General features: G+C 37.1%; 1 protein-coding gene across 10 annotated transcripts in view; it reads right to left on the bottom strand.

Annotated features, from left to right (window-relative positions):
- The window catches only part of PKP4 (plakophilin 4), a gene marked incomplete at its 3' end in the record, with an annotated part of 243,502 nt that overhangs the window by 73,590 nt on the left and 156,711 nt on the right, over positions 1–13,201 (bottom strand). For all 10 annotated transcript variants that reach the window (XM_080797917.1, XM_080797913.1, XM_080797918.1 and 7 more), the window contains one exon: positions 8,395–8,429. In XM_080797917.1, coding sequence (XP_080654043.1) covers positions 8,395–8,429 — 35 coding nt within the window. The remainder of the gene's footprint in view (positions 1–8,394; positions 8,430–13,201) is intronic.

Raw genomic sequence — 13,201 nt, forward strand, 5'->3', positions numbered from 1 at the left:
TTTACTTATGAGTAAGGCAGTATTCTCAGACTGCAGTGTGGGATCACGGCGGGGTGATCTTCAAAGACCGTTGATGCCTGGTTCGGGGCCCAGACTTATCAGCTCCGCAGGTAACGTGAATGTACAGCAAAGCTGGGGACCTCTGGAATGAGATGTTGGTACTCGATTACCTCCATGGTGAAAAGTTTGTTTTTCGCTTGTTCTGGTAGTGGTTGTTGCATTTTTGTTGACAGAAAAATGTATGTGATCATTTTGATCCAGATATGAAAAGAAAAGAAAGATAGGAAACATGACAATTTTATGAAATTCCAAGATTGGGTTGATTCCTAACTTCCATAAGAACTAATCAAATGGAAGAATGGTCAGTGGTATGCTGGTCTTCATGTAATGTTCTGACTTAACGAATATTTAATAATCATTTAAGTGATTTTACTATTTAATTTGTCCATAATAAAGCTCATGATATAGAGGAACTGGAAGTAAACGGCTTTTTTTAAGTCTAATGACTTATTAAAATTTTATATATTCATGAAAATTTACACTCCTATATTCTGGTAACATAGTAAGCACTGACAGACTTAACGATTGGTATAGGTGGGAATGGGTATTTGCAGGGACCCTCTCAGACTCTGAGAGTTGGCATAAAGGTTATTTTAAACTAAAGACATTTGCGATTCAACAGATGTAGAAAGAAACCTCCATGGAGCATCCCTTATTTCACCAAAAGCAGAAACTTCTGGGAGTGAGGCTGCCATGGGTCCCCTCTGGGAGATTATGGCATGAAGAAACAAACGGGAGGACCATTTGCACCTGCATAAACAAACATTATCACAAGATTTCTTATACCTGTTTGTTCCCCTAGAAACCCATTTGTTTTTCCCCACAGAAGCCTTTTCTGCCCACTTCCTCTACTCCATTAAGTTAGGTAGATGAAATATTTTAATATTTTATCTATTATTATATTTATAATTTAAATATATTTATTATTATTAATATTTATCTAAAATAAGTATTTTAGGTAAAATACTTTTGTGAGCTCCTATGTGTATACGAATATTTGGGGATTATTCTTCTATTGTCAGTTAAATCACTGGCCACTCGCAGTCACTTGGAAAAGACTCACCCCTCCCACATATTGTTATGCATTTTTGGTGGGCAATTTGACAATATTTGCCCAAAAAGCCCCCATATAAACCTTTGCCCAGGCAGTTTCACTTAAAAAAATGTAATCGACAAAGATACTCAGATAGATGTGTAGAAAACTTTCACCACTGTTTGCCAAAGGAAAAATTTGGAAAAAAGCAAAATATTTACCAGTAAGGGGCTGCTTATATAAATTTTCTAAACCAGGTCTATTCAGCCATTTATGGACATTGGGGAGGGTATGTGCTATGGTGAGTGCTATGAAATGTGTAAGCCTGATGATTCATAGACCTGTACTCCTGGGGCAAATAATACATTATATGTTAATAAAAATAATTTTTTAAAAAAAGAGGCCGATCTTGACATATTGATACAGAAACACGTTTGGTTTTCCTATACTGTTAAGAAAAAAACCAATCATACGATAATGTATATAATATATCCTCATTGAATTGAAAATAAAACAAACCCAAAGGACGTGTGTGTGTGTGTGTGTGTGTGTGTGTGTGTGTGTGTAGGTGTGTGGGGCGATGGCCACGGTCTGGAAAGATGTGGGAAAGAAGGAAATGTTTACCTTTACTCCAAGTTCTGTGTGTGTGTGTGTGTGTGTGTGTGTATGTGTGTGTAGGTGTGTAGGGTGATGGCCACGGTCTGGAAAGATGTGGGGAAGAAGGAAATGTTTACCTTTACTCCAAGTTCTTCCAGACTCAATTTTTGTAAAATATAAGAAGGCCTTTAGTAATAAAACATTAAAACGTTAAGAGAAACTTCATACTGGTGATTCAGGAAGCTACAGTGCTGTAGCTGTGGTAAGAAGATTATTAAGACTGTGGTTCAAAAGGCCTGAAATAATAAGGGTGGAAAAACTTGGCCGATTTTCACAGAAATTCGTATCCTCCTGTTATTTAGAAGAGAAATAGGAAGGAATGACTATGATGAAATTTTGTCATTAGTATAATTTATAGGCACACTAAATCATAACATCCAAAATCCTCAATAAAATAATGGCCTTTATACATGATTGCTAATCTAATATCCTATTTATGAATATGTATAATATAGCTTCCTATTCTACGGCCTTCATAAACCGGGTACATTTCTACTGAGGCAGAAAGTGTCCCCATTTAAGTCTGTGTCTTATCTCCTGATATGCTGATGTTTTTTTGTGTTGTAAATTACTTGCTTCAGATGGAGGGAAAAAGAAAGATAAATTGACTTAGGGCTAGTCTTTCATTCCTCTTTAATCTTTGGTATTTATGTTTTTGTTTGTTTGTTTGTTTTTAACCCACAACAGTGGAAGAAACTTGTGTCCATTTCGTTTTGGAACAAAATTTAAATATATAAACAAAATGCAAAACCTAATCCCAATAAAGTCTTCCATTTCGTAGTGTACGCGAACTACTACTGTCAGTATGTACCACATAACAACGATTTAAATGGACAGTGTGTGAAAACGGTGGCCCTCCAGGACATATTCCTCAGCAAAGGGATGTGGCACTGTGAAGTTAAATCATCTTATCAGTTTAAAATTCCTATTTTATCACAATCTTTTTCGTTCTCTTTCGTATTTTTTTATCAAATATCAACTATCTCAACTGAAGTCATTAATATTTTCTCTCCTACTTATTACTTATTGTAAAAGACTCAATCAAGTCTCTTTACCCTTAATGCCTTCTAGGTCAACCAGAAATTCCCCTTATTTTCATTTGCCTGCGTCTTTTGCTAAACTCGTTGCTTTAGAAAGACTCTCATCTTTTGACTTCTTTACTTTCTTAGGAGTGGTAATTCCCAATCAGTTATTTAACATACACTAATATCTGCTCTTACGACTACTTCTCAAGTGCAACTGAGCCTAATTCTTTGGCCTGCGGGAACAGACAGTGCACTTGGGTTTGGAAGGAGGCTCCTTCTCTTAATCTGCAGGGAAGGCGGGGGAGGGGGGGGCGGGCCCGAGGTGGTGAGGAGGGAAGGCTAGGAGTCTTCTGCTGATGCCATGTTGCTCCCCGCCCCTCATTTTACACATATGTACTAAAATTGGAAACTGCCTAGACTCTAGTAATTTTTTTTCCTGGAACAGAAAAACGGTGAAACTGTGACTTGTGGCACAATTCACTTTACAGGATATGGCTGGAGGATTTAAGTAACAACCAATGAACACTTTAACAAAAGGACTCAATTTACGGTTTCAACAGCTTCTGTCTGGTAGGTAACACACACTATGTATGGTGGTGTTTTTGTGTGCGTGTGTGTGAGTAAATTGGTGTGCTTTTTTTAAAAGAGAAGTAAGCCCGAGGTCTTTTTTTCCTTTTCTTTAAAAGCTACTCTGTATAATATTTTCCATCATGAAGCATTATAATTACATGTGAATGTATATGCATCTCACTTTCCTCAGGGTTTTACCTATGACTTTATTATATATTTTCATGATTATGGTGTTTATCTTCTATTTTATTGTCTGTGTTCTCAAAAGCTACCTCAAATTCTGGCGGAACATAAGAGATTGTACAAATGCATAAATTTTTAAGAGATATGAAGATGTGATTGGTGGAAAATGGAACATTAATAAAAGAGAAAACAGGAAGGAACACTAAGACAACATTCCTTCCTCACTCATTTTTAGCAGAACATACATATAAAAAACACAAAAATGCAAGGTTATAAGAAATGCAAGGCTAGGGAAAAGACTGAGCCAAAACAGAATATGATAAACTCTCTCCACAAAAGACAAAAAGATGTGCATTTTATGTTTTTAGACAGTAGATGTGTAATGCTGGTAAGCTAGAAAATACAGAACAATGAAGAGAGGAGGAACAGTAAAGCAAGATAACAATAAAGCATAAATGCTTCAAGACAACTTTATTCCTTCTGGGGAAGCTTCTCCTTAAGATTCCTTCCCAACCAGCCTGAGGACACAGAAATGTTCTGTAGAGTGGACAGTTCTTCCTCATGCTTTGGGAAGCCATCTCTTTGAGCACCAAGCTTAAAAAGCTTTGGCTTTTTACTTTCAAACAGCCAACCAACCCTCATACAAAACCCAACCAAATGACCGACCAACCAAACTCAAGCAAATGAGCAAAGGGATTCTGCTGAACTGAATCACAAGCAGTAGAAATCTTTTCTGCCTAGGGCATCCTGAGCTCTTCCTTAGAAAATGACTCTGCAGTAAGTTAGCTATTTAAAAACAAAATTCAGCAGCTGTTCTCTGTTTCTGGCATTTCAACAGAATGTACCATCCTGAAAATACCTGAACAGGTAAGGATCTCTCCCAGGTACTGATCAAACCACTGCTTCACTAACAATTCACCTGACTGCTAAAAAGCTTTTAAAATGCCAGCTTTTCAAGTCAAATTTGTTTTATATATATATATATATATTACAAATATTTGTAATATATAATACATATAACATGTATGTAATATTGTAATATATATTTGTAATATATATATATTTGTAATATATGTATAGACAATTTCTCTACCTTTACATATATATGTTTCATATGTTACATATATATATGTAAAGGTAGAGAAATTGTCTATAGGAAAACATTCAAAATATTAAAGAAAAATGGGGAACATTAAGAGACTTTCAATCCTAAATCTTTTCATGTAATCCTTTCTTATTTAAGAAACCAAGAAAATTGAATAAATATGTTACTTTTGTCAAGATCTAGCTAAACAGAGCGCCTGGGTGGCTCAGTCCTTAAGCATCTGCCTTTGGCTCAGGTCATGATCCCAGGGTCAGGATCCCAGGGTCCCCGCATCAGGCTCCCTGCTCAGCGGGGAGTCTGCTTCTCCCTCTCTCACTCCCCATGCTTGTGTTCCCTTTCTCACTGTCTCTCTCTTTGTCAAATAAGTAAATAAAATCTTAAAAAAAAAAAAAAGATCTAGCTAAACATGGACTGGACCAAAGACGTTTTAAATACATATATATTTTTACTTTTAAGCCACCCCTGCCCCTTATTCTGTCCAGGACAGCGAAATTCTAAAAATGAGATGATTTTTCTACTACGTTTAGTATCTCCGCATGCAATGTGGTAAAGAGAAGATAGCTGTTAAACTTTATAGGAAAGTAGCAGCAAAACTTCCATTTTATGCCATTATTTACTTATAGTCAAACTTCTAAAGACATCTCTAACTACTCTGGAAAAGAAACATGAAACAAATCAGATTTTACTTTTATGCATACAATCAAATTTCAATTTTCTACCCTTATCTTTGTGGCTTGTTGCCAGAGTTAGAACTTAAATATCCTAAGTATGGCTGAAAAGTAGGCAAATTCGAGGAAACACACAAGTAATGTTAATACAGTTTAAATAATAGAAAGTGGAGTAAATAGTAGTTGTGATGGCAGTGGTTGAAGATTAATACACTCCTTTTCCCCCAAGAGAAAAAAAGGGTAAGTAAATGCAACGCCTGCCAGCTCTGAACAGGAGTTTGGGTAAGAGTGTATTCTGATAATACTAAGAGATGAAACATAGTTATTAGGTGTGATGTGCAAATGTAGCTGTCTTGAAGACAGATGAATTCCTAGAGCTGTATTTCCCTAATGCTAAGGTATTTAGGGAGCTACTTGGACAATACACACTCACATACATAAATAATATTATATCTGTGTTTAACTCATGAGTAAAGCATGAGGGTGGTGGTCAAATGACTGAAACTGAGTAAAAGTACCAGAGGGGAAGGAAGGGGAGGTAGAAAGGACATCAAGGGCCCAGATATTTCATTCTCTCTTACGTGTCCTTCCTGATCTCAGTTCATTCTCTGTGTATGTAAATCAGTACCCTTATACCCTGCGCCTGGCTGGCTTTAGGTAGTGAGAAACCACCACTTGCCTGTTGCAGCTCAGCTCAGCCAGACATTCTCCTGCTCTGTATTAGGCAGCACTTCTGGCTGGGCTTTATCTCCTTCCTGTTTCCAGCTAATGCTGGAAATCGCCCCTGGCCCCACTTAACCCACTGCCCCCTCAGTCCTAGAAATGGTAGCAGCTGCAGGTATGATCAGTCTCTTGGGTGTTTCAGTATGCTGTTCAATTCTCCCAGACCTTGCTTGCAACCCGCACCTGAACCATAACCTCCCAAATCAAATCCCTCATATGGAACCACCTGGCATGGGCTGGGTTTTCCCTGCCTGACTGATGACAGCTATCAGCCTTGGGCTGCAAAGAGCTCTCACCTATCAAACACTACCACTCAACAGAAAAGAGCAATGTATAGGAGATTTTAGTATTTTGTAGCTAGTAGGAAAAACAAATGATGACGTCAAATGAGGAAGTACAAGAGGATCAACGTTACATACCTAAAGGGAGGGAGGAATAATACAGTCTTTTCAGGAAAGCAACTTGGTTACCCATAACAAGAGCCTTAAAACATGTTCATATACTCTAAATAATATTTTATTTCCTAAAAGTCTAGCCTAAAGTAAATCAAAGATACAGATATAATTTTATATACAGGGTATTTACCACAATGTTATTTATAATAGTAAAAAATTAGAAACAACCCGAATGTCCAGAAATAGGGAATATCAGTAAATATGGTATATACACCTGTAGTTTTCCTTTATAGCTCCTACCACCACCAAATTTTGAGTGTATAGAGTTATATACCTCCACTAGGCTTTAAGCACTTAAGAGGACAAGGATATTTAAACATTGACAACTACATGCTAGACAACCGTTTAAGGCTCTCAAGAAATATTCTGGAATAAATTAATGATGCACTATTGAAGATAAACTTACAGAAGAATTTTACATCAACTGGTAAATTTTTGCTATAACCAAGTACCAAATGCACTACTGTGTGCTTTGCATTTTTCTTTAAATTCTTCAAATCACTTTTTAATAGTTACACAGTTCTGATATTTCTCCTGAGGAATATTTCGTCAGGTGACTTCTTGCTCAGAGAATTTCCAGTGTTCCCCCATGAGCTGAAGGAGAGTTCAATTTAGAGTTGTATTTACACATCTCTGTAATTTGATCTGATGTGGCTATCTAAACTTTCCACATTTTACCATCTCCCAAACCAGTTTTAAATGTTTGGGTGTGACATTTCTGTCTCCTCTGCTGCCCAGTGACAAAGCACTCTCCAGAGCCTGGCTACCCATCAGACCCTAGGCTCCAGTCCCACCTCTGCAAAGCTATCTCAGAAGTAGGTTGTCCATTTACAACAATGTTTCCCATGCAATATATTTCTGGCATCTAACTGCATTATTATCTCGTGGCCTGATTTTATATGAAACTACTGCTAATGAGTCTTAGTGCTAAGTAGCTTTTTGTATGTCTTTGGTTTGAATAAAAGCTACAATTCTTGGGAGTAGCTTCTTTATAAAATAGCAGAATGTCTTGTATGCACTATGAGTAACACCAAGATCCCGATAACAGGCTCTGGTAAACTGAAATACCAGGCGTTTGGTGATTTTTGAGTTCTAATCAAGTTCAAAACTCGTTTAAAATTTGTCAAAGTATTTATATTTCAAGGCCCATTCTACCATTTATATATTGATGACATGGTCCTTCCCATTATAAGTGCCACAGGAAGTACAGCAACGTGCACATGTTGTGCCCATCACCGTGTGACCAGCGATGTGTACAGTACTGGGTCCCTGGTGCAGGTGCTCGACAAACAATGAATGAACAGCGAGTATGAAGACATCAAATATTTGTGAAAGTGGCAGACACCCTTCTTAATGCAATTCATCCTTTATATGAAATGAACTTGGGGTAAAAAGATAAGGAGATTACATTAGAAGCTTCTGGACTATATTAGAAGCTACCATATATTTTATATCTGGATACATAAAGAATATGAATGCTTAAGGCAACTCTTCTCTTGAGTGTGGGAAACACTATTGAAAGGAGAGACCCTGATTTATATAAACGATTAGCCAATGTTCCCAGATGATGCAGTAACTTCTGTGAGGGCACTGCTGTACTTTCTTATGACAGAAAAGAAAATATTTAGGTAACTTATGTTGATATTAAAAGTGTCCAGTGATTATAACATTGATACGTTGATGTCCAATGCTTGAACTTTCTTTATAGCTGACATATACAAACCTATTTCATAATGTTCAAAAAAATCAAGTAAACTAAGAACTACTTCAAAGCAAGGTAGCTCAATACTGTCACTGGTAAAGGCTTTGTTTGGCTTATTTCACCAAGAGGCAGTAAATTGAGAAAGCATGCTATGCAACTGTTCTTGTTGTGCATTTAAGACATAAAGATTTTTTATATGATAAAAACTCATACCTGTTGATCTCCAAGGAAATGACTTCTCAGTTGAGCTAAAGAAAAGGGAAAAAAAAATGGAACATTTACTTCCTTTGTCATAAAATTTAACTGTGGACCTATTTTGCACATAAACGTTTAATTTTTACATTTTATTACATAAAAGAGTAAAAATCTCAAACAAAATTTAAAGCTACGCTTCTAACTAAGTTAAGTTTTAGACACTATTTAACCTTCCATATCAATTTGGGGCAAAACTGTATTTCTACTAGACAATTAAGGCAAATTATTAAGTGACATAGATTCCCCTTGGATAAGACAAATAAAATAGCATTACTATATATGATATTCATGGTACTTAGGACATATTATGTTGCTTTTTGTGATACTATGTAAACTGTATACACATTAAAAAGAACATCTACATTACACACAAAGTACTTCTATATGTATACACATATCAAAAGGACCCGAAAGGCTGTTAAGAACTTCATTCATTTTAGTTATTTTCAAAAGAAGCCCTAGAAACTATAATACACAAAAGTTAATGGGTTTAGTTTGAACTGAATGCTATCTTATAAAACTCAAGTCATATAATAAAATAGGTAAAAGATAAAAATCATTAGGAAAATAAACTAGTATTAGGATTAAAAATGAGCAAAAAGTTCCATGGTATTTTTTGAAGACTGTATATTCAGCCCAATTACTTCACACTAATCTTACAAATTCTGTGTTATAACTGGTCATGTTTTTCAGAATAGTCTATTTTCTTTTGAAACACTCATTTTAAATGATTCTTAAATTGTTCACTACTCTGGGATTTGGGGATTAGATAATAAATATGTGCAATTTTAAAATGCTGTTATAAGTCACTGAATGTAACCTGCTTTTATTAGAACAATTAGAGGCAGCTCCATATTAGAAGCAGGCTTATACTTGCCTTCTTCCCTTCCTCTCTCCAACCATCTAATCCTAGAAACATTTCCCCAACTTTTATTGACTGTCTACAATGTGTCTATAGGCACTGTGCCCACAAATGATTCCATCCCACTGCCTTTCACTTCTTATCTGAAGATGCCAAGTAGCTTGTGTTCTAGGAGCTTCCGCTGGAATGTAAAACACATTTTAAAATACGAGAACTGAATTATCCACGCTAACTTTGTTTCAGTGGAAAGATGCATTCACAATTTCTAATGACTTAATTATCAACAACCTTCTAGAAAGAAATCCATTCATAAGTTTGGGACTGGCTAGTCACACAATGAACAACAATTAAAAGCAAGTTCACCAGCAAATTAATATATTAATGCGAACAATATTAATTTTAAGGAAGACACCATGCCTTCATCACAATGTTACATAAAAATCTGTAGTAAACCACTGTAAAATTCTACACACTTCAGAAATTAAATGTTTGATTTTTCATTTCACAGACATAAATGGAGGCAAAAGTATGTTCGCTGGACATGTATGGCTGTGCAGTGTCTTCAAAACCCTGCTTATTTTGGATTGTCCCACAAGGCAGAGAACGTGCTTGCTCATACTCCTCTGCGGGGAGGGGGGACCAGCGATTGAGGGTCTGTAGGAAGCCATGTGAGGGGGTGGCAGTGGTACAGCGCGGGGCATCTACAGTGGACCCAGCAGTGGCAGTGGGCACTGTTCCTAGACATCCTCCCTCAGAATCAGGTTTTCTGGCCTTCCTATAGATTTCACCAAGATGATACCAAAAAGCTTTTAGTAAGTTCCTGTGGTACTTACAAGTCAGAGAGGCTCCCATTTGCAACCAAAACCCCTGATTGATGTTACCATAAAATGAAGTAATACAATTGAAAACAAATACAAACAGGCCCTCTGAAAAGAGACCAAATCTCATTCTTTAACTCTAAAGCTGAACTTCCAAGTGCATACCGGATATAACACACTTTGTGTTCAACATATTTAAACTTTTCCCTCACCGACCCCCCCCCGGCAAACCAACTCCCACGTAATCATGACCACCTAGTCACTCAAACTGAAGAACATGGAATCATTTTATTGCATTCCACCCACCCGTGTGGAAAGCTCCATGAAGGCAGCAAAGTCAGCCTCACTCACAGCTGGACTTAGATACGCTAAGGCAGTATCTGGCCCTTGGCAGTCATTTAAAACATAAACCTTCTGAGTTCATCCTTACTATCACATTCAGGCCTTCATCTTCTCAGTGTCTTTTGGCTGGATCATCCTTTCAACTCTCCTAACTTATTTTCCTGGCTCTGATTTCTCACCCTTTCAGGCTCTCTTCCATGATGTTGCTACAGTGAATTTTCAAACCTCTGGGGCCAACATCATTCTTGTGATGCTGATGGGTAACAGATCCACAGAGGATACAATTTAAACATCTCAGTACGCCCTAGGCAGCCCTCTGCCACCTGGTTCCTTCTTGTCACCCCTTTTCCACACAAGCCTATAGTCTAGGCACTTCTAATTACTTGCAGTTCCCACACATACCATGTTGCTTCAGGCTTCCAGTGCTATTTTGGGGATAGAATGTGTAGAAACAGTCTGGAAATTCTTTCAGAATTATACAAATTCTAGAATGGCATATACAGGTACCCTGTTACAATATTCATGTTATATACCCATGAAATTGAACACTCTAATAAAAAGTTTATTTTCACTGTATCACTTAGGAATAATTTTGAAAAATGGTCTACTTGTAGTCTGTCCCCAGTTTCCTTCTACTGTGTCTGATGTGGGCTAGCCTGTATTAGTGGACACTATCGGTAAGCAGGAGCGGAGGGGGCAGTGGAGAGTTTGATGATGCCACATAGTAATGTTACTTTGTCCTTCCCCTCTTTCTCCTGGGTCTAGATGGGGTTCTTCTTATTAGTAGTAGGTGCAGGCTACTACCATTACTCTCCTATAAGACACACTCAATGGAACAGAACCCAAGAGTTATTTCTCTGTTGAAAAGAAAACCAGGCCACAGCCTGAGACTAGAACACAAACTATAAAACTTAACTGTTAAGTTTTTAAAAACTGTTAAGTTAAAAAAAAAAAATCTCCATATTAACAGTGAAGGGAACCATCAACAAAGCCTACTGAAAGGAAGGAGCTATCTGCCAGTGATATCTATCTGCTAAGGAGTTAATATGCAAATATAGAGAGAACACACACAACTCAACACCAAAAAACCTCCCAAATAATCTGATTAAAAATGGGCAGAGAACCGGAAAAGACATTTTTCCAAGAAGACATACAGATGGCCAACAGACATGTGAAAAGATGTTCAACATCACTAGTCATCAAGGAAATGCAAAATAAAACCACAATGAAATACCACCCTCCACCTGTCCGAATGGCTAGAATTAAGACAAGAAATAACAAGTGTTGGTCAAGATGTAGAGAAGTAACCCTCGTGTGCTGCTGGTGGGAATGCAAATTGGTATAGTCATTGTAGAAAATAGGATGGAGGTTCCTCAAAAAATTAATAGAACTAACACATGACTCAGTAATTCCACTCCCGGATATTTACCCAAAGAAAATGAAAACACTAATTTGGAAACATATATGTACTCCTATATTTATTGCAGCATTATTTACAATAGTCAAATTATGAAAGCAGCCCAAGTACCCACTGAGAGATGAATGGATAAAGAAAATGTGGTGTATATATACAAAGAAATATTACTGAGCCATAAGAAAAAAAGAAGAGAGTGAGCTTAACATTTGTGACAACACGGACGGACCTAGAAGGTATTATGCTAAGTGAAATAAGTCTGAGAAAGACAAATACTATATGATTTCACTTACATGAGGAATCTAAAAAAAAAAACAAAAACCAAAACAAGAAACAAACAAAAAGCAGAAACAGACCCATAAGTCTGAAGAACAAACTGATGGTTGCCAGATAGGAGGGCAGTGAGGGATGGGCAAAATGGGAGAAGGGGAATAGAAGAAGAAGAAGAAGAAAAAAGAAAACCACTGCATCAAGAAATTTTATAAGCATACATACACATATGTGTATAAATAGAATCCTCATTAATAGTTCAAATATTAAGCACAGTCACCAAACTATGACCATCTTCTTGAGGATAAAGATTGTGTCTTAATTCTGTGTTTATCAACTAGCATTGAATAGGATGCTAAATAACTGATCGCTGATCTTAATCTTAACTCTTTAATCTTTTCAAGGTAATTCTTTTTTTTTTTTTAAAGATTTTATTTATTTATTTGACAGACAGAGATCACAAGTAGGCAGAGAGGCAGGCAGAGAGAGAGAGGAGGAAGCAGGCTCCCCGCTGAGCAGAGACCCGATGCGGGGCTCGATCCCAGGACTCTGAGATCATGACCTGAGTCGAAGGCAGAGGCCTAAACCACTGAGCCACCCAGGCGCCCCTCAAGGTAATTCTTATGTAAATTTTAGAAACTGTTCTGTTCTATGAAGGAGTCAGATCCCCCTCGCTCCTTGATTTGGCTCTTTCTATATCTTATAGAAAAGATGTTTACTGTACATATAACATGAATCCAATTAATACTTGCTGATTATCTACTGAGTGCCAGACATTATTGGATGTTGGGTTGTAATAGTGAAAAGATACAAACTCCATGTCTTCCAGTGTTTACAATTATCTTATAAATACTCATTACAGCACTTGTGTGACACCCCCCACTGGATCACATGCCCAAAGCCAGCAAGGTGTCAAGAGACTTCTGGGAGGCTGTTCTTAAAGCCAGAAACCTTGAGAGGACTCTGATGAGCACAGCAGTGTTTGACGGAAGAAGCACTCACATACCTGTGACAACCCAAAGTGCGAAACACTTGTCTTAAAACAAAAAACAAGATCTA

Source organism: Martes martes (assembly GCF_963455335.1).
Source record: "Martes martes genome assembly, chromosome: 3".
Classification (NCBI taxonomy): domain Eukaryota; kingdom Metazoa; phylum Chordata; class Mammalia; order Carnivora; family Mustelidae; genus Martes; species Martes martes.